Source organism: Eleutherodactylus coqui, chromosome 6 (assembly GCF_035609145.1).
Source record: "Eleutherodactylus coqui strain aEleCoq1 chromosome 6, aEleCoq1.hap1, whole genome shotgun sequence".
Classification (NCBI taxonomy): domain Eukaryota; kingdom Metazoa; phylum Chordata; class Amphibia; order Anura; family Eleutherodactylidae; genus Eleutherodactylus; species Eleutherodactylus coqui.
The window spans coordinates 152,369,254-152,392,364 of NC_089842.1; the positions used below are offsets into that span (position 1 = coordinate 152,369,254).

Sequence of the window (23,111 nt, forward strand, 5' to 3'; positions counted from 1 at the left end):
TGCTTTATGTAGCTTACCAGACAGCCCTTTCTTTCACACTCTCCTTATTGGCCATCGCATTGTGTGCGTCACTGACAGCTAGTAAGAGGATCAGGGAGGAGAATGAGGAGGGAGCAGCAGCAATGGGAAGAGACAGAGATAGATACTGCCCTGAGCACAGGAAGGAATTACATTTATATTATAGAACGTGTTCAGACGAGCTCGGCTGTCCCTTTTAATATCGCATGATTGAAACCGCTAGCAGAGTTCAGGCAGCAATGTTACTTTGTATAGTGCGATCTTCTGTATTAGAAGTTCTAGCAGATTTCTAATATGAAGCAAAACCATAATTTACCATTAATCCTGGTCATCAAAAATCTAAAGATGCCGGATTAAAGGATTATACTCAACAAAGACTGGCTACAAGTGGTGACTACAAAGGTCTGTCCTCATATAATGGTAGAGTAGGAAGGGACCTCCAGGGTCATCGGGTCCTATTCTTTTCGATATGTTTGTAGGTGATATAGGAGGTTTGTTAAATGTGGTCTGTCTGCTGATGACTAGAGATGAGTACGCATACTCGTTAAGGACAATTACTCGATCGAGCATTGTCCTTAGCGAGTATCTTCCTGCTCGGCAGAGAAGGTTCGGGTGCCGGCGCGGGTGCCAGATGAGTTGCAGCAGTGAGCAGGAGGGAGCGAGGGGGGAGAGAGAGATCTCCCCACTCGCCGCTGGTAGCCGAATCTTTGCTCCCGAGTGGGCAGGTACTCGCTAATGGCAATGCTCAATCAAGTAATTGCCCTTAGCGAGTATGTTTGCTCATCTCTACTGATGACACAAAAGTGTGTGATAGAGCTGATACTACTGATGGTTTCTTGAACACAGGATGATTTAGCCTTGCTGGATACATGGTCTAAACGATGGAAACTGTAATTCAGTGTTTCCAAGTGTAAAAATAATGCACTTGGGGAAAAGAAATCCTCTTAATGAGAATCAAATTGGCTGTTCTTCGTTATCCAGGACTTCAGAAAAGAGTTCTGATTTCTGACCGCTTCAAAATGAGTCCACAGTGCGGTCAGACAGCAAAGAAAGCAAGTAGGATGCTTGGCTGCATAGCTAGAGGTATTACCAGTAGAAAGAGGGAGATTGTGATCCCGCTGTACAGAGTTCTAGTGAGATCACATCTGGTATATTGTGTTCAGAGTAAAAAAATGGTAGAAGGCTTTAAATCTAAAACGCATCAGATAAGATTTAAATAGGTATTGCACTTTCAAACAGACTTGTGATAATGTGACAAGTCGTCGTTATAGCTATCAAAAGCGTAAATCCCTTTACCTCAATTGCAGTTTTTGTGCTGTAAAAAATCATTCTAAAATGCTGCTCACTAGGGATCTCCCTTCCTTTTAATTTGCTGTCTGCTGCCTGTTATGTGAAGTCTGTTTCTAGTAACAGACTCCTAGATGGATTAGTTGCTGTGGTGGATTCTTTGCTTGATGCTGTCTCATGCTGCCCATAGAAGTATAAGGAGAAAAGAGGGATCTGCTAAAGGGAGACAAGAAATCAGATGCACAGGTGTGGTTGCAGCTTCTAGTAAGTTTTTCACTGTCACGCTACTACTGAAATCACTTCTACACTGCTCAGTACTTTTGTATATACTGTTACTTATGAGGGTGTACTACAGAGAGATAAGTGAGCGTGATCTCTTTTTCTCTATGTGCGCAGTATATTGAGCCAACATGGTTCTGGAGAAACTGAAAATTAGAGAGCCTGCAAAGAGGAAAATAAGTGAAAATTGCCATACAAGTCATATAATGGCCAGAAATCGTGTTAGTCCTAGGGTATATACATGGCAGCTTATTCTGAATATTCATCTGAAAGTGTGGGTATGCTTTAAAGACCTTAATTTGTATAGCCTGAAGAAAAGGAGGGAGAAATCGGCATGATAAAAACCTTTTATATATGTTAGAGCAGGGGTCCCCAACTCCAGTCCTCAGGGACCATCAACAGGTCATGTTTTCAGGATATCCTATGGTAAGAACAACTGTGGCAATGTCTGAGGCACTGACAATAATTACATCACCTGTGCAATACTGAGGAAATCCTGAAAACATGACCTGTTGTAGGTCACTGAGGACTGGAGTTGGGGAACACTGTGTTAGAGGTATGAATAAGAATAGAGAAGGAGGGGGGGGGCTTTATTAGGAAGTGAGACACTAGAACAAGGGGGCACAATCTAAGATTAGTTGGGAAGAGATCAGACATAGTGTCAGAAAACAATATTGTTGTTACTGAAAGAGTAGTAGATGATTGGAACAAACTTCCAGCAGAGGTGGTTGAAAAACCAACTCTAAATGAATGTAAGCTGCCTGGGATAAGCACTGACCATTTACATGACGTGGTCAGGATTGACCTCGCATATAAGATGTCGAACAGCCACAATCAGACCCAGCTGTTGGTGGCGAGCGTCGGGCAGCTTCTGGGTATGCAGTGGGCTCGGGTCCCAAGCTCATTTCATGCCCACCCCACATCTCTGTAACATACATGTATTTCACAGAGGGTGAAAGGGTTACATTTTGATTACTGATATACAAAAGTAGAACACTTTTCATTATACAAACAATAGTGTTTATTTGGTAAAACTGTAATACATCTTTAGGGTATGTTTACACGGGTTGGAAATGCTGCAGAAGTGCCGTCACCTGACCAGCAGTGCTGCGCTCCCTAGAGGCCACCAGGTACTGAGTGAAGGAAGCACTGACAGCCGAAAATTCGGAGGTGAGTGTTGTATTTCCTGAAATCGGCTGCAGCATTTCCAACCGTGAAAACATACTCAAAGTATATATCTACCACTGAACACCATTTAACCTTTAGCTCCAAAATTCTGCATTAATATATCCTTTTCCTGAAGCAGAACTCTAAATCCCCCGTTTGTCTTCACATGGTGTTACAGTTAAAGGGATTGGTCCGCGATCAACATTTATCACCTATCCACAGGATTAGTCTTAACTCTGTGATCGCCTGGGAGTGGCTGAGATTACAGAGTGGAGTACAGCGCTCGGTTATCTCCATGAGTCCCATAGTCGGTGAACAAAGTGGCAGTGTGCGTTCGTGAGCACCATTCTGTTCACTCTGGGAAATCGGTATCCCTCTTGTCATGATAGATGGAGGCTTCAGCAGTCAAGCACCCAGAAATCCTACATTTACCACCTATTCTGTGGATGGGTGATACGTTTTAGTGGACCAAACTGCTTTAAGTGATAAGTTTGGCTGCCTGCAGCCACCACTAGCGAAAGATCAGTGCATATGGATTTACCGTAAGTCGCACATCATACCTTGATGATCTCCATAGTCTCCAGACTCTTTCACACCTGTTACATTCTCAGTGTGAACCTGCGCTCAATCTCTGAAGAGAACGGGGCACCAATGGTGGACCTATCAATTCTGCTGTTCTCTGGCCAATTAAGCTTCCTGGTGCTAAGCTGTAAGCAAAAGTCCTACTACAGGCCATTCTGCCCTCATGCCGGCCTGCAGCAGTCATTAAAAGTGTCATTTTATATTGTTTATAAAAAAGTGGCATTTTGTGTTGAATTTGAAGTAACCACTTATATTAGTTGTGCTCACCCATTCAATTAATTTGTTTAGTTTTTTTTGCAAACGGATAGAAGTTTAAACTTAAATTTGCAATGGGGTTTGGATAATTTTGATTGCAACTGTGTTAACAGATAGCAGATCTAGGTTGGACACAGTGGCTAAAGTGCTATTTAGACAATGATTATCGTTGTATCTAAACGCACTGCCATTGGGCAGTTTTCGTTAACAATTCACTCATCATTGTCATTCAGCAAGCTGAAAGACAAGGATGAGTCTTATCAGGACCGCACGCTGAGTTCTCAGCAGTATACCATTTGTTTCAGCTGGTATCCCGTTTGGAGAACACAGCAGAAGTATGCAGAAGACGGTGCTTCAGCTGTCTTCTGTATACCCCGCTCGGAGCGCTCAGCTGTATACCAGCTGAGCGATCTGTGAACACAGCAGGAATATGCAGAAGACAGCACTCCAGCTGTCTTCTGTATACAGCAGGAGCCTTCATTTACAAACCAATAAGCTCTTAAGTAGCTAATTATCTATTTAAGAGCTTATGCAAAGTGAACTCTCAAAACTGTCACTTAAACTGCCGTTTGAGCGAATTTTGAGCGATCATCTTGCCGTGTAAATGCATACAACGAATATCGCTCAAAAGATTGCCTGTGAGCAAATTTTGAGCGATAATCGTTGTGTCTAAATGGGCCCTAATGATTGCTTGACCTGTCCATGGTGCTGAACCACACATAATAGTCATTTATCTATCAAACCCTATCTGTAAGAAAAAGATAAGAATCAGTCCATTAGTAATCCATGCAAAAATACAGGTAAAGCTCCATTTAGATGGGACAGGTGTCAGACAAACAATGTGATAAGCGATGAGCAGATCATTTACCCAACACTTATCCTGTCTAAATGGGCCTTAATGCCAGAGGCTTCACTAAAGGCCCATTTACACGCAATGATTGTCGCTCAAAATTTGTTAAAACAATGACATATGAGCGATAATCGTTGCGTGTAAACACTGCCGTCGTTCACTTTTCGGTTGAATGATTATTTTAAGGTGAGCTTAAAATCCATCATTCAGCCAGAGAGAGATAACAGGGACCGGATGCTGTATTCTGTACAGGAATTGGAGATTACATTGTATTCTGCCAACAGCCCATGCAAGAATAATGGAGCTGTGGGCAGAGCTCAGTCCACATGCTGTACTCTGCAAACAGCTCCTGGAGGCCCTTTTACACACAAATGAAGCTGATAAAATGTTAATGGACATTAGTGTTCATTAACACTTTATGCAAAAAGATTGCTAAAACTTTCAATCTTTCAATCGTTTGAAAGATTTATCTTTGCATGTAAAATTACACTGCGATATTTCGTAGACGGATTCCGACCTAGCTGTGGGCATGAGCCCTTTCTCGTCACACATAAGGACAGTTGTATCCGGTTTTCTGTAAGAGATGAACAAATCTACAAAGAATTATTCATCACCTACTATCTATGCTTATGACTAGCACTCCCAACATGCTGAATATGTTTAGATCTACTATGGTCCATTCGGAAGCCGTTGACACATAATGGAACCATTAGGCTTCTGTTCTTTTTTTTTTGATAGAATAGACTGGTGCTCAGCTATAGCCACTTAGTCCTCTCCCATCTCACCACTATATTCAACCTCTCTCTGACCTCTGGCATCTTTCCCTCTTCTTTCAAACACGCCATCATATCCCCACTGCTAAAGAAGCCGACTTGATGCGACTGATGCTGCCAACTACCGACCCATCTCCAATCTCCCCTTCATCTCCAAACTACTAGAACGCCTAGTTTACTCCCGCCTTGTAAGCTATCTATCAGAGAACTCTCTCCTAGACTCCCTACAGTCTGGCTTCCGACCCTAACCCTCGACAGAAACTGCACTTACAAGGGTATCAAACGACCTCCTGACAGCCAAATCGAGGGGCGATTACTCCCTACTGATCCTCCTTGACCTCTCCGCAGCATTTCGACACTGTTGACCACAAACTCCTTCAGTATGCTTCACTCTATCGGCCTAAATGGCACTGCTCTCTCCTGGTTTTCCTCCTACCTATCTGACCGCTCATTCAGCGTCTCCTTTGCTGGCTCTACCTCCCCCTCCTCTTCCCCTTGCTATTGGGGTCCCCCAGGGCTTGGTCCTAGGCCCCCTCCTTTTCTCCATCTACACAGCTCCTATTGGACAGACCATCAGGAGATTTGGCATCCAATACCACCTCTACACTGACGACACCCAACCCAGCTATACACCTCTTCCCGTGACATCTCTGCACCTTTCCTCCAAAACATCACCGACTGTCCGCTGTCTCTAACACTATGTCCTATCTCTACCTAAAACTAAACCTCTCTAAAACTGACCTACTGGTATTTTCACCCTCCACTAACCGACCTCATCCTAACATCTCCATCTCAGTGTGTGGCGCCACCATAACTCCCAGACAGCACGCCCGCTGCCTTGGGGTCATATTCGACTCCAATCTCTCCTTTACCTTCTACATCCAATCTCTTGCCCGAACATGTCAGCTGCACATCAAGAACATCGCAAGAATCCGCTCTTTTCTCACCGCGGACACGCTAAAAACACTTGTTGTTGCCCTCATCCACTCCCGGCTCGATTATTGCAACTTGCTGCTGATCGGCCTCCCCTGCACCAGACTCTACCCTCTCCAATCCATCCTGAATGCGGCAGCCAGGCTCATCTTCCTGTCCAGCCGCTACTCGGACACCTCTGCCCTGTGCCGGTCACTGCACTGGCTGCCCGTTAAATACAGAATTCAATTTAGACTCACTACCTTCATCCACAAAGCCCTCCACAGTGTAGCGCCACCCTCTATTGCCTCCGTCATCTCACTCCATCACCCAGCCCGGGCTCTCCGCTTTGCTAACGAAACTAGACTGCACGCCCTTCTAATTCGAACTTCTCATTCCTGCCTCCAAGACTTCTCCAGAGCAGCACCAGTCCTCTGGAACGCACTACTAAAGGCTATCCGGCCAATCCAGGACTCGCAGAACTTCAGGCGTGCTCTAAAAACGAACCTCTTCAGGGAGGCATACCGCATTCCCTAAACAAACCCCTCTGTATGCCACCTGATAACATGCTCCCTGACCTACTGACTGCAATCCTTGCCAGCCATCATAAACCGCTCCTGCAGTCATACCGATTCTGCCGTCACACGGCTAAATGTCTGACCATTGTCTATGTGTATAGCATCCCTCACACTCCACCTCGCCATACCGGGCACCTCTCCAGCCCCTTTACCTTCTGTATCACCCCATTACTTGTAGTATGTAAGCTCGTTGGAGCAGGACCCTCACCCCTATTGTTTCAATCAACTGATTACTATGTAACCGTGGTTCTGTAATTTTGTCTTTCTGTATTCCCCGTCTATGTAAGCGCTGCGGAATATGTTGGCGCTATACAAATAAAGATTATTATTACTTGATCATCTCCCATCACACTGTACAAATCTAAAAGCAAAAATGTCATTAGGGAAACCCTAACTAATGATGTCTGAGATGAACAAACATCAGACGCCACATATTTACTGTTTCTCATTTTAGCTTGTGCATGGAGTTGGGAATTTTTCAAAGTTACACACACCCTTTTTCCATAAAAGCATAGACTATTTTATTTCATACTGGAATATCTATATATAATATAGCCAGCAGGTGGTGCTGTTCCAGTGAATGTTCATAAGGAATTTCCTTGATTGCATGAAAGAGCATACAGATGGAGCAACAATTTATTTGCATAGAGTTGTTTTTTTGTGCAGTGTAATAACCCAGCAGTAGTTACAGCCCTGTGGGGAACAAACTGGTAAAAGATGCTTGTAATACGAGTTGTACTGAATTGCTAACTCAGCTCTACATATGTGGATAGATCTCCGGACCTACAAGGAATTCAGAATAGAAAGTAGCCGATTAATGATGATCCCCATTTATCCTACAATGCTGGAGTACTTCCTACTCAGAATGAGACAACTTTAGGGGGCATTGGGACTTGCTGACCCACATGTGCTGCCAGTAGAAGGGCATATTCTAATATTTCTGACAGCCTCAAAATAAGTCCACAATGCAAAGGCGGCAAGTAGGATGCTCGGCTGCATAGCAAGAGGAATTACCAGTAGAAGGAGGGAGATTGTGATCCCACTGTATAGAGCTCTGGTGAGATCTGGAATACTGTGTTCATTTCTGGAAACCTCACCTGCAGAAAGACATTGAACTCCAAAGATGGGCTACAAAAAAGATGGAAGGTCTCAAGAAAGACTGTTTATAGCCTGGAGGAGAGAAGGGAGGAGGGGGACAAGATTGAACCTTTAACATATTTAACGTTATCAGGAAGGAAGTATTATATTAGTAAGCTAAGCCTAATAACAACGGGGCACAATCTGAGATTAGTTGGGGGGGGGGGGGGGGGGAATCATAAGTAATGTCAGGAAGTATTGCTACTGAACAAGTAGTAGATGATTGGAACAAACTTCTAGCAGATGTGGTTGGAAAATCAATGATAAATGAATACAAACATGCCTGGAATAAGCATGGATCTATCCTAAGGATGGTCTCACTCTGGGCTTCTACTGAAGTCTACAGCTGTGACCCCGGCCACGATTGGTGCAAAGTTGTACTGCGTATGACCGCATACTCACACAGGCGGTCATGCACAGTATACCTAACTTTTTTTTTTTTTTTCGTCTTTCTAATATATATTTCCTGCGATGATGCATGAGTATATACGCAACCATAGACAACAATGGGCTCTGTGTCACGTATCTATGTAGTACAATAGAACATGCTGCATTCTATTCTCTGCTCGCAGATTATGCTATTCCGACACGCTAATGTGATCAGAACTGCGTAATGAAATGCAATTGATTGCCTGCAAGCTACCGTGTGTCACGTGGGCGGACAGAGACCGCGGGATCCGCAATTCAAATCTAGTTATGCAACACCGGTCTTAGACAGGCAGAGCAGATGGGCTTTTTCTGCTGTCAATTTTCTATTATTTCTCTCTGTTTCATTTGTAGTCCTACTATATTTTGCTGCAATTTTCAATAACTGCAGTCTCATCACAAAATATGAATATTGTTTGGGGAGAGGGAGAAAGAATAGCGTCACCATGGTCACGGAATTAATTATTGAACATGCCATGGATCAACACATGGAAAATCCTCACAAAGAAGAAGAGTGGATCAAGAGCACAGCGGACTTATCCTCACGGCGCGTGAGAGACTGTGGGATATGTTTTAGTGTTTTGTATTGTTACTTAAACGTCTTCAGACGAGGAAAATTCAATAAAAAATATTTAAATTTAAAAAAAACAAAATATGAATATACCGCTAGATCGTGATTTTTCTATAATTCTACTAGATGGTGAAACTTCTATCTTAGTCACAAAACACCTGCGGCTGTCAGGGCCTGCTGGGAGTTGAGCCCTACTCTTAGGCTGGGTTCCCACAGGGCAGAATCCCGCTAGAAATCTCGCTGTTTGGCCACAGCGAAAAGCCACAAGAGTTCCGCTGGGAAAGCACTGCTTCAAAACCCGCGGCACTTAGCTGTCGGTTTTGGAGAGGCTCGACCGCACGCTTTTCCCATAGAGGAGAGCGCCGCCCCAATGGAAAAGAGAAAAAAAACAAGACATGCTACGGCCGGGGAATCCGTGCTGCAGCGCCAGCTTTGCCACAATGGATTGGCAGTCCTATGTGGACGAGATTTTTGACAAATCTTGTCCACATGGCTGGCCTACCCCGGGATTAGCAACTGCAGGCAGATTTGCCACAGCGAAATTCCGAGCGGAATTTCCACGGCAAATCAGCCCTGTGCGAATTCTACCTTAGGGGTTTGTATACTAATGCAAAAAAAAAAAAAAACTGAAACAACTTAGCAAATGTAATTAAAAATATATATATATATATATATGTTTTTATGTATGCTGCTCCTATGTAAAACCTGTGTGTAGTCTGATCTTGGAGTTGTGTTGTTTCACTCCCTCAGATACATGAGTCAAAGAAAGCAGAGTGATAAAAAACTGCAGGATTAACCCAAACACAGTCTACATAGGAGCCGGATACACAAAACTGTAGCGGATTTTCAAAGAAATACTCTTTCCAAAGTTGCTTTTCGTTCAAAGCATTGGCGTTGTGAACAAAGTTAGCGAAAGAATACATACGATTTTATAATCACTGTAATGTGGAACAAAAATGTAGAATTGCATATACATAAAACTTCTACCACTTTTGGTCAAAAATGAAGTAAAACCTGCATGAGTACTTCAGTGGGTATCCAGGACATTGAGCAACAATACCTACTATATCAAAGACCTGCACTCTCGAGCCGAGACCGTTAATTTGTGGCTAAATGCTGTTGTGTTCCTGCATCTGTTTGCTTATTTACTAAAGCCATCATGAAGTGTTAATCGATAGTGTTGTCCATACTAGGGGATGTTGTATCTTAGCAACGCTGTCAGATCCAGTCATTACTATGTGATTGCATCTACGTAGAAGTGCGTCTTCAGCCGCCTGAGGCGCCATTGTTTACACAGATTGATATAAAGATTTGTAAACAAGTGAAAGTCTGGGCAATTTCCAAATCTGCGAAAAATCAAAGTTATTGTCATACAAAATCACATTGCAATTATGCTGCTTCAGTGATGTATCCTGGCGGGAGATTGTTTATCAAAGGTCTGGACAGATAAAAGCAGAAGCTTAAAGCTTTGTTCACACAGCAGAATCTGATGGTTTTCCTCCAGATAGGTCAATAGTTGACCCCTGTCGATCAGCTGTTCTCGGCCCTGCCATCAGTAGGCACGGAGGTGAAAGCTGACACTTCCATCCGCATTGCAGAAGGTCAGGTTGTCATTTTATTGCATGTAATGGTAGCTGTACCTGCAACTACCAACCCAAGCTGCTGCAGCGCGGACGGGACTGTTTGCTTCTGGCTCAATCCCCACTGACAATGTATTTGAAAGCAGCTGATTGTAGGGGGGCCTGAGTGGCGATAGGATAGGCCATCAATAGCAAAGTGCTGGAAACCCCCTTTAAATTCAATCTGTAGTCACCATTAAGGGGAGCTTAGTGCATCCTGTTCATACAATGAACTCAATGATAGATCAGGATTAGAGATGAGCGAGTATACTTGCTAGGGCACATTACTCGAGCGAGTAGTGCCTTAGCAGAGTATCCTCCCGCTCATCTGTAAAGATTCGGGTGCCGGCGCGGGTGACAGGTGAGTTGCGGCGGGGAGCAGGGGGGAGAGAGGGAGATCTCCCCTCCGTTCCTCCCCGCTCTCCCCCGCCCCCCGAATCTTTAGAGACGAGCGGGGGGATACTCGGCTAAGGCACTACTCGCTTGCGTAATGTGCCTTAGCAAGTATACTCGCTCATCTCTAATCAGGATGCAATAAGCTTCCTCTAGCGGGGGCCTGTTGACAGCACAAATTGTATCAGAAATTAAAGGGCTGTCTGAGGTTCCACCCCTCACCCCTTATAACAAACGCTCATATACTCGCCTCTCCTGGCTCCCTGCTCTGTCCAGCACTGCTGCTCCCGGTCCCCCACTTCCCCATGGTTACAGGTTGCTGCAGACAATGGCAAAGCTCAACACTCCATCACTGAGCTCTGTCTTTGGCTGCTGCAGCAGCCTGTGACATCCCATACACAGGCTGCTGCAGCCTGTGAAGAGAAAAAGCTGAAAAATAATGTATTCACTAACCACATGAGGAAATGCAAGGTTCTTAGTATATCGTTTGATGAAAGTATATTGGCCTCTCCACCAATGTCCAGGTGACCATGCTTTTCGATGGGTCCTAACACTAATACCAGGCATATGGGAAAGAATGGTTCTTACCCTTTTTGCATACCTGGGAAAGTAGGATACAAGCCTGTAAACACTGGGCACAGAGGACCGAGCAGTGGTGCGGGAGTTGCAAGGAGCCGGAAATATATGACTGTTTATGTTGTTGCATGGGGAACATGTTTTGGGAGAAAAAAAAAACTAACAACCCCTTTAATTCTGTGTAAGATTTTCCAAAAAACCTACAGTTTTACTGCATTCTGGTAAATTCAGGCTTCTGAACAATTATTCTTTCCTCCGCCACACTGGAATTATGTGTGTTAAAGGGGTTGTCCCGCGCCGAAACGGGTTTTTGTTTTTTTTTAACCCTCCCCCCCCCCCCCCCCCCCGTTCGGCGCGAGACAACCCCGATGCAGGGGTTAAAAAAACAAACCGCTCAGCGCTTACCTGAATCCCAGCGGTCCGGCGTCTTCATACTTACCTGCTGAAGATGGCCGCCGGGGTCTGCTTCCTCCGTGGACCGCAGCTCTTCTGTGCGGTCCATTGCCGATTCCAGCCTCCTGATTGGCTGGAATCGGCACGTGACGGGGCGGAGCTACACGGAGCCGGCATTCTGCACGAGCGGCTCCATTGAAGAGAGCAGAAGACCCGGACTGCGCAAGCGCGGCTAATTTGGCCATCGGAGGGCGAAAATTAGTCGGCTCCATGGGAACGAGGACGCTAGCAACGGAGCAGGTAAGTATAAAACTTTTTATAACTTCTGTATGGCTCATAATTAATGCACAATGTACATTACAAAGTGCATTAATATGGCCATACAGAAGTGTATAGACCCACTTGCTGCCGCGGGACAACCCCTTTAACTCTATGCCGTTTTATGTCCTGCAGAGTGCATTAACATAAAACACACTGGGTTGAATTGCATTTTTGTTTTATCGTTAAAATGTTTACTTTTAACCCCTTAGTGACCAAGCCTGTTTGCACCTTAGTGACTGAGCCAAATTTTGGAAATCTGACGTGTCACTTTAACATAGAATAACTCTGTAAAGGTTTTGCATATCCAATTAATTGTGACATTGTTTGTTCGCCACATGTTGTACTTCATTTAGGTGGTAAAAATAGACTGATAGAATTTGTGTTTTTTTATTAAAAGCGCTAAAATTGGGAAAATTTAAGTAATTTTTTTTCCACATTTTCAACTGCAATATCTCAAATACATGCAAACATAATATAGACATTTTGTATCTTATTTCCATCTATTTACTTTATTCTGGACACATATTGGAAAAACGTTTGTTTTTTTAACCATTTGAGACGTACAAATTTAACATTAATTATTAACAGTTTGAGGAACACTTCATTTTCCTCTCCCAAGCCAAGATTGCAAAGGCTCATAGGTGTCAGAATGATAGTTACCCCCACAAATGACCCCATTTAAAAAACTACACCCTTGATATATTCACTGAGGGGGGTCAGGAGTATTTTGACCCCAAAGTTTCTTTTTTAGAAATTAATGCAGTTTAGAGGAGAAAAATATAAAATTTCATATTTTTGCAAATATGTCATTTGAGACAGGATTTTTTTCTATAGTTCACATGAAAATCCTGGAACAGTCCAGGATGACAGCTCCAGGATGTCTGCTGCCTCCGGTAACCGACAGCAATGAGCTGTCACGTCCACAGCCTGCAGGGTTTTAATCCCCAGAGGAAGCATGTTTTTTACGTCCCTGGGGATTAAAGTCCAGCAGGCCAGGATGTAAAAACACGATGGGGTGGTCACTAAGGAGTTAATGTAGTTTAACCCTTTCAGGACCAGATTTTTTTTTTACTGCTTTCAAAACATTTTTTTTGGGTTGATTTAGACATACGAGGTAATAAATGTATCCCATTGCATTCATTTAAAGCAGTATTCCACAACCTATAGCAAAACCACATCTGCTCTCGTAGTGACAGGCGCAGACAGTCGGGGGATGCTGGGAATTCTAATTTTGCAACATCTAAAATGATGCAGATTTGGAAATGCTGATTAAAATTGCTGCACCACTAGTTTGCATCCTGCTGACCAGGACATGTGTTTGCTGCAGCCAATTAGTGGTTATAGGTGGTCAGTGCTGTGCCTAGTGATTGGCTGCAGAAGTCACATGTCCTGGTCAGCAGCAACCAGGAAGTACAAAGTGGTGGTGAAACAATTTTAAGTCATGGTAAAACCTCTTTAACCCCTTAGTGACCAGCCCATAGTCTTCTTACATCCTGGCTCTGTGGGCTTTTATCCCCAGGGCTGTAAAAACACACTCGCCCTGGGGTTTGTGGACGTGACAGCTCCCTACTGTCGGCTGCCGGAGGTAGCTGACAACCTGAAGCTGTCATGGGGGGGGGGGGGGAAGGGCCGCGATGTGACCCCCGGTCATGCGATAATGGCAATTGCATGAAAATAAATAAAAAGGGGAAAAAGTTAAAGTTTCAGCTCCCCTCACAGATTAGATCCATGAGGGGAGCTTAAACTATTCGCCACTGTCCTCTGCGATGTTCTGCCGCGTTCTGGTCCTTTCAGCACCTGACGCAATCTTCTGCGCGTGCGCGCCAAACGTAAAGTGACATGTCAGATTTCCAAAATTTGGCCTGGTTATTAAGATGAAAACAGACTTGGTCACTAAGGGATTAAAAGCGTTATGTCACTCAATACCTAAAAATTAATGGGTGTGCAGTTAATATAATTATCACTCCTCCCCGATCGTACTCTCACAGTGCAGGAAGTTGTGCACCCAGCCTAAAAGTTGCTTTATCGATCACTGGCAAAACACTTCCCATGTGTGCAAGTTGCACATGAATGGCTTTGGTGCAGCTCACAGACACTTGTCTGTGTGCCGTCCGATTTACGCACAGTAGCACATCGACATACATGAGCATGTCTTATTTCTCATGTGCGACACAGACAGTAATAGGACATGTAATGAGTTTTATTTCATGTGGACCATCTGTCCATGTGAAAAATGTCATAGCTCTGTAATAGAGCCATTTGCTGTCTATGAAATAACACGGACAACACATGGCCCCAAAAACGTTAGTGTACGGGGGTCCTTACAGTGAGAGAGACCCACACCAAAGACACTCCACTGGCACAGCAACAGCCAGTAATTAGTCTGTCTCACAAAAGCAGATATTAGGAATGCAACCTCAGTGCATCCCGAAGTGTGGGCAGTAAGTAGAGGGCACCTCCAGTCCATTTACTTCAGTGGGGCCGCCAGAGATGGCCAAGTTCAAGCACTGGGCTGTCTCCAGCTGTCCTAGCTTGCTCCATGTCTGTAAAATAACTCCACCCATCAGTGTAGAGGCATCTACTTATTTTTGAGGTGAAGGTCTTAAATAGAGATGAGCGAACGTACTCGGTAAGGCCGATTTCGCAATCGAGCACCGCGATTTTCGAGTACTTCACTACTCGGGTGAAAAGATTCGGGGGGCGCTGTGGGGCGGGTGGTTGCAGAGGGGAGTAGGGGGGGGGGGAGGGAGAGAGAGAGAGCTCCCACCTGTTCCCCGCTGCTACCCCCCGCTCCACCACGCCCCGCCCCCCGGCGACCCCCAAATCTTTTCACCCGAGTAGTGAAGTACTCGAAAATCGCGGTGCTCGATTGCGAAATCGGCCTTACCGAGTACGTTCGCTCATCTCTAGTCTTAAAACAACTGGTTTAGCTTATATAAAAGTGTAGCAGCTGAGTAAATGGTAGATGTACAAATCTTTATTTACAACGCATTCAAACTGAGGTATAAAATACATGAATAAAACAAACCAGTTCACAGAGAACATGTATAACATAACTGAACTTTGTACAGACAATCTGGTTCTACTGATAAAAGACAACAACTTGAGTGTGTAACTTTAAGGTTGGGTTCACACGGGACGGATTTGCTGCAGATTGTCCGCATGCGGCTCCTAATCTCGGGATTAGCCAGCAAAGTGGACGAGATTTTGCAAAAATCTCGTCCACGTGCTGCGGCCAATGCGTTGCAGAAAAACGGTACGGAAACGGCCATGCGGCGGGGAAATTAAAGACGCAGCATGTCCATTTTTTTTCCGCAGCAGAAATGCAGGCAGCGAAGTTGCGCCAAAACCCGCAGCTGCGTTTTTCCAGCGGATTTTCGGTGTGGCTAATCCGCGAGAATTCCCCTAGAAATCCGTCCCGTATGAACCCAGTCTTAAGGAATTCTTCTTGCAGTAAACGTACTAAAACCTCTAAATCTCTATTGTGCCAGCTGATGAGTTGGGCCTTGGATACTGATGCTCCTGTATCTGCTGCATCGTCCATATCTGGGGGTGAAAAATGCATTTATTAACCATACTGCATTCTCGTCCATAGAAGTGCTCCATGGGAAAGGAAGCAGATGCGTACCCACACTTTACATGGGCAACTGTGGCATATCTACCACGGATGTAGAAAGACTGCAGGCACACTCTTTGGCTATAAAGGATAGCTTCACAACAAAACTTTTACCAGACTCCTGGGAAGGTGTAAATGGACGCAGAAGGTCCAGCAGCTATTTCCACTTTGGGAACAGAACGGCCGTGATGGTGACCTCAGTCTTTCTTAAAGGCAAATGCTGACAGCTTATTAGTTGTTGACTGGTCAAAAGGTTTACGTTTTTTCACGGTGCTGCTGTGATCCTGTGTATCTCCCTCTGGACTTTCTTGAGAGTCACAATTCTCTTGTTGTTCTCGTTTCCTCTTTTTTTGATCAGCAGAATCGTCTCCTTTAGCTTTTTCTGTCCACATCTAATAAGAGAAAATTATAAAGGCGGTTCAGTAGTGCTCAGTGCATAATTAGACGTACTGGCTGTTCCTGTAGGAACTGCTAACAATGACCATTCACGACGGCTACTATTTAATTGGTAAACAGGAGACTGTGGCACAAAGCTGCAGCACTGAAAACGGCAAATAGGTTTTTCAAAAACTCATAAAATAAACTACAAAGCACATATAGAGAACATCTGGCTGCAGCAAAACGCAAAGTCATGGTGATATGTTAGAAGAAAAGTGGTTATATGACTCTGACCCGCGTGTCAAGGTTCAATATTGTCTGACATTACAGGGAATACAGCGTTTAGCACTGTTACTTTGTTGTAGTCCAAAATCTACATGGAGTTTGTATGTTGTCTGCGTGTTTAAAGAGATGTCCTCCCCCAAAACACTGATGGGTCAACTGTAAGTTATGGTGAGAGAGCAACTTGGAGACAGAGGAGCGATGACAATCTTTGTAAAGCGTTGTGGAATGTGTAGGTACAGAAGAAAATATGTATCTACATGAGCCAAGCACTAATGCTGAGTAAATGAAAATGTCTGTTAAGGGCTTTTACCCACTAGCGTTTTTTTGTTTTTTTTTTAATCGCTGCAATTTTTTTCAATGGGACTTTCTAATGTTAAAATTGCATTGCACAAAAATCGCAGGTTTGTGCGATGCAGTATTAACATTAGAAAGTCCCATTGACACTTGCATTAAAAAAACGCAGCGATATTGCAGCATTAAAAAAAACGCTAGTGGGTAAAAGCCCTTAGGCTACATTCATACTGTGCTATGTCCGCTCTCCAGGCTTCCCTCTGACATGTTGAAAACAAAACCGGACAGAAATCTAGTCGGCTCCACAGGCCGCTATTTGTGAAACAGAGACAACGCTGATTCCAACATTTTGGCCAGGAAGAACAGTGTAGTCAACTACATCACCTAGTTCCAGAAAGGCTTTAAACATTCAATGACCAACAACAAACCTTTTTAGGACTGCTGTTAAGGTGCCGTATTCTACTATGTCTTTATGATGCTGTAGAATAAACTATGCACGGGTGTCTGATGACTCCTGTGCAGTTGGGCCCATGCTTGTCTGTATAATAAGCCTGCCGATAGGGCACACCTAGTGTTTCCCAAACAGCCGCCTATCATAGTGACCCTGATGGTAATGTATCATGTGGGAATATACTTGTACATCGTGGGAAAAAATTTCCTTAAACTGATGATTTATACGCATATATACATTTCTAAGGCATCTACATGACATAACTAGAAGAATTTATTTAAAACAGGTTATTCGGTGTAAAATGGTTTCTCTAACTCCTCTGAAAAAAATGATTAGATATAAAAATAATGTAGATGTACTCCCAAACACCACCAGAATAACTTCCCATATAAAACAAGGCCTTGTACAGGCAGGTCAGTGAAAAACAAATGATGGCTGTTAAATGCAGAGATTCAAAAGAGGGGGAAAAAACTGTGCTGGTCATTTAAGGGTTTAAAAAAATCTGGTTACCTTTTTGTACTTGCTCAACACTGGAAGACAGACCCTTTTACCAGCTGAGCTTCCATAATGCACTTCAATGCAATGCATTGTCAAAGATGTAATGTTTACAGCAGTAGAGCATGTACCTCTACATGATAAACCAGCTGTAGTGCCGACTGTACCTTCACTAGCCGTCGTGGACCTAGATTTTACTTACCATCCTCTCTTCATTAGTCAGTGCCCTGAAACGGCTCATGCCCTCCTTAATAATTTCAGACTCATCAAGTTCAGAAGTCTCAGACAAGATACTCTGACGATTCTCCTCCAACCATAGCTGGAAGCCAGTTTTAGATCTGCAAAGAAATAGAAGATCATGACCATTGTATCTAGACACATAACCTGATGTAAATGCCACTGCTGAGTTGTACTAGATGCTACATAAAGGTGCTGGGGAAAAAAAAAGACTACTTCTGAGCATTACTGGATAGTGTACATCTAAATCTAGTCATTTCCAACCAATCAATGTCATTTTTTAAAAACCAATATGGATTATAAAACCACATACTGTATACACAAGAACAAAATGTATAGAATCCCCCACAGTCTGCTACAGATATGGAAGAGCTGCATGCTACACTCCTGCTGATGCAACACGCAAACATTCTTCTCCCTTTTGTCTTTGATGTTTCCGTTTAGTCAAATGTTAATGTCATTCTCCAGCTTGTTCTAATTATATACATTTATTAGATGCCAGGAATCTGCTCCTCGTTACACTAGATACAATTGTCCTGCTTACGAAGAGAAGCAGAAGTCTGGAGTTTGAGGTAGATGCATTTTTAACAAACTCAGGAAGAAAGTGAAGACCAGGAGCCTGCAGGCACTTGAAAAGCTTCACGGGCGGAGGGAAAGCGAACGACTGTGGTCACTGTGATTAACCTATGGAAGGATGGATACAGGCGTTTTTCGTATTGATCAAACAGTAAGACATAATGAAAGGTGTTTTCCAGGCTCCAACAATTAATACATGACCACAAGTAAAAAGCTTTAGAAGGATAAATCACCAATGTAATAAATGTAAACATTATTAGTTTACAATTTTGCAATAAATGGTTAAAGAGTATGTGTACTTTCACTTCAGAGCGCTCCTGCTCCGTTGGTCATTTTCCAGCAGCTGAAGATGGCCCCCATTTAGAACTATGCTATGTAGGGGCCGTCTGCAGCTGCAGGAAGGAGAAAAAAAATGGCCATCGGAGCAGGGGCATTCGGAAGAGAAAGTGCAAGTACTTTGAGAGAGAAAAAAATGTTGGAAAACCAGTGGATTTAGTTGTGGACCTGCAGCAGATTGCACTCTCAATTTAAATTCAATTGAAAATGTGAAATCTGCTGCAGATCTACACAAAATAAAAGGTGTGAATGCAGCAATCAGCTTATATAAAAATATAGGGTGTCCAAAAAAATATATAAACACTTCAATAATGCTTATCTATGCACTTTTTTAAAAATCCAAATTGAAATCATAGCATAGTTGGGAGGGTCATCGTCCACACGCTGCTCAGTGCAGGATTCACTAAATCATCCCAGACAGATATTTGTCCAGCCTTTGTTTGAACACTGCCATTGAAGGAGAACTCACCACCTTCCGTGGTAACCTGTTCCACTCATTGATCCCCCTCACTGTCTAATATCTAATTTGTGTCTCCTCCCTTTCAGTTTCATCCCATTGCTTCTAGTCTTTCCTTGTACAAATGAGAATAGGGCTGATCCCTCTGCACTGTGACAGCCCTTCAGATATTTGTAGACCGCTATTCAGTCTCCTCTCAGCCTTCTTTTCTGGAAACGAAACATTCCCATATCCTTTAACCGTTCCTTATAGGACATGATTTGCAGACCGCTCACCATTCTGGTAGATTTTCTATGCACTTGCTCTAGTTTGTCGAGTGCTTTTTGTCGACTCAGTATTCCAGATAAGGTCTGACTAAGGAAGAGTAGAGGGGGATAATTACCTCATGTGATCTAGAATCTATGCTTCTCTTAATACATCCCAGAATTGTGTTTGCCTTTTATGCTGCTGCATCACATTATTCACTCATGTTCAGTCTATGATCTATTAGTATACCTAAGTCTTTTTCACATGTGCTGCTGCTTAGCCCAATTCATCTCATACTACTTATGCTTTTTTATTTGCCCAGACGTAGGACTTTACATATCTTCCTGTTAAATACCATTCTGGTAGTTGCAGCCCACTGTCAGCCTATGCTAGATCTTTTTTTAATTCTCTCTCTTCTCTGGCGTTAGCTGTCCCTCCTAGCTTTGTGCCAATCAATCAGTTTCCCCTCAATTCCCTCCTCCAGATCATTTATAAAAAATGTTGAACAACACTGGGCCTAGGACAGAGCCTTGTGGTACCCCACTTGTTACATTCTTCCATGTTGGATGTGCAGCCATTTATGACCACTTTGAGTACAGTCACTCAACCAGTTGTGAATCCACCTAACCGTTGCCTTGTCAATACCATATTTGGCCTTTTTTTCAATAAGTATAGTATGAGATACTTGGTCAAATGCTTTACTAAAGTCAAGATATACTATATCCACCGCATTTCCCTGATAAACCCTGTCAGTGATTCTGTCATAGAAGGAAATTAGATTCGTTTGGCATGACTTGTTTGTTACAAATCCATGCTGGCTTTGGTTAATTACTCCATTCTCATCCAAGTACTTGCATACATGTGGTTTAATAATTTGCTAAAAGATCTTTCACGGTATAGAAGTCAGGCTCACAGGCCTGTAGTTTTCTGGATCCACCTTCCTCCCTTTTTTGAAGAAAGTGACAACAGTTGCCCTGTTACAATCTTCTAGGACTTCTGTGCTCTATGAATTCTCAAAGATTCTGATGAGTGGTTCAGCAATTTTCTCTGCTGTTTTCTTCAGTATCTTAGAATATAATCAGTCTGGACCTGGAGACTTGAATTCATTAAAGTTAGCCAAGTGTTCCCTCACCATCTCTCTGCTTATAGATAGCTTGCATTGTTTTATTTTTTTAATAGCACAGGGAAGATCCATATTGTTCAAGTTTAATTATGGCAGCAATATGTAGTATGTTTTCTCTAAACATGTCAGTAATCACAAGTTAGCTAAAGCCACTATGTGGACCTAAGGAGAGTCAAGTAAAGTGGCAGAGGCACACTGTATAGTCAATGTAGACAATGTAACCAATGTTGTTTGTGCAGTAGTTTGCTGAAATAGTGTCTGGATATTAATGGTGACCACTTTGAGCACCTAATGTGAGTGCAGAAGTCAGACACGACTTACAGCTATCCTGTGATGTCTATAGAAGTATAGTAATAAAGCTTCTATGCAGATATTTTTCACGTTGAAGTGTGCATATATTTTTTGGGATACCCTGTATATAATTGCATTATGTAATGTACTGTAGCAAATGCAGATGCTTAGCGATCACACCCTTTAAGGCCTCTCTCAGACGGGCTTAAGTTGCTGTGTGCAGTGAGCGTATCTCTCTCGCATAAGCATGCAGCAAGCACACAATGACATGCGTACTTGCTGCTAATCCCCATACGCTATCTTGCTGTTTATGCGCACGTAATACACGCATGTCACGATTTTTGTTGTGATATGTGTAAGAGACAACATGGTAGTGTAAGGGAAATTGGTGTAATACAGTTACCTTACGTCAGTGTGAGAGAGACCTAACACACACAACGGTCATGAGGGGCAGCGCTGTAAGGGTTTTGTTTTTTTAGCTAATGGGAATGCAGCATTCATGTCCTACTGCTTCCAAGTAATTGTTCAAAGGCAAACTTCACTTGTGATTGCACATATACGTAACAAGCAGGATGAAGAGTCCAATAGCTGTCATTTCACTGAATAGATAAGGATTAGAGCGGGTATAGGTAATGGATAATACTTAAAAGTGAAAACTGTTAAACAAAAAACAACTTACTTTTTCGATTCCGTTTTCTCTACAACAGGAGTAGGAGGCGGTGGTGTTGGATTTTCTTTTTCTTGTGTTTTCTTTGCAGTGCATTTAGGTTGGATATTTGAGAATAGCGCAGTCTGACCCTGAAAAATACAAGTTGCCAAGTTTGATTGCATCTAAACTAAGAAGCACTGCAGCCTATGCTTTACTTCTGGACCAATGTGGAATACCGATGCTTAAGAGGGTATTCCGGGAATTTTCAAATAAGCGAATTTTAAAAAGGCAGCTTTATTATATGTAGTGTTCATGCTTTCCATTGCAAGCGTCCATATTTGTATGGAAGAAGCGACAGTTATGTCTCCAGACTGCCAGCTCCTCTGCCGATGACACATCCATGCTCTGGCCTTCCGCTTCTGTCCTTGACGCAATGTGTCAGCAGACAGGCCCAGAATTAGACAGCTGTGTGGACCATGTGCAGCGTGTCCTCCATTAGTAGGAACTGTGCAGGCTTACTGAAACTCATCATCAGACAACACCTACACGGAGAAATGCTTGTTTTCTGATAGATGATGTGCCCATGGGGAACAAATTTGAGCAATAACCATACAGTGTAAATGCACAAGAATCGCTGACTATTCATTCACAGGTTTTTATTGCCAACTTTCAGTAAGTTTAAAAACCATCTCTGGATCGCGGGCCTGTTGTCCTGTGTAAACACTCCCCATAGAGGGTGAAGCACTGAGGAAGAAGCCCGCATTCCAGCGGTGAAGTCTGTTAGTGTAAAAGCTCTGCAGGAGTGCTAACGACCTGAGTGGCGGCATCAGCACTCGTGCAGTCGTTTATTCGACTGTTGGCCTGTGTAAAAAGGCCATAAATTCCCGATCTTTAGATTCTGGAGAGAAAAAAAACCTTTCCCCGACATTGGCTTTTGAACAGTAATGGTTAAGAAACTGACTCTGTCTTACCCCTGAAACAGGCTTTTGGTCGTTTGCCGGTCTAATGATTGTCTCTCTGAAATTGGCATGCAAGAGGTTGACAAGTGATTGTTTTTTCTGACTGAAATTGGCAATATGAGCATTTGACAGTCAAGCAATTGTGTCTCTCCAAAAATTGGTATTTGAGCGGTTGACTGTCAAGCGATTCCCTCTCTGAAATTGGCACGTGAGCAGTTGATGGTCAGGTGATTTGCTCTTTCCAAAATTGGGATCAGAGTGGTTGACAATCAAGCGATTCTCAAGCAATTGTCTATAGCAAGGTTTAAAATATAAGTATCCATTACACATATTTGCATTTCAAAAATGTTGAGCAGTTGCCTTTTTAGATGCAAATTCTTGTTATGACTACTTAGATTTTAGATTATGCAATAGGCAATTGATCAAGTGGCAACCACTCAACTGCTAAGGTGGTACAAATTCAAGTGAAAAGTAGCTGCCATATAATTTTGCATTTCTTACACATTGAGCACGTGCCAGTCACACAATTCGGTACAGGTGTTTACCTGCTGCTCGCCCGGAAAATCTTATAAAGCCATTGTTAC

The 23,111-nt window shown here is 43.2% G+C and overlaps 1 protein-coding gene across 4 annotated transcripts in view; it reads right to left on the minus strand.

Moving 5' to 3' along the window:
• Positions 1-15,081: 15,081 nt before the first annotated feature.
• The window catches only part of WDHD1 (WD repeat and HMG-box DNA binding protein 1), a 68,478-nt gene continuing 60,448 nt past the window's right edge, over positions 15,082-23,111 (minus strand). For all 4 annotated transcript variants that reach the window (XM_066608004.1, XM_066608003.1, XM_066608005.1 and 1 more), the window contains exons 24-26: positions 21,599-21,717; positions 17,856-17,991; positions 15,082-16,145 (exon numbers count right to left, since the gene is read on the minus strand). In XM_066608004.1, coding sequence (XP_066464101.1) covers positions 15,951-16,145; positions 17,856-17,991; positions 21,599-21,717 — 450 coding nt within the window. In that variant the 3' untranslated portion in view covers positions 15,082-15,950. The remainder of the gene's footprint in view (positions 16,146-17,855; positions 17,992-21,598; positions 21,718-23,111) is intronic.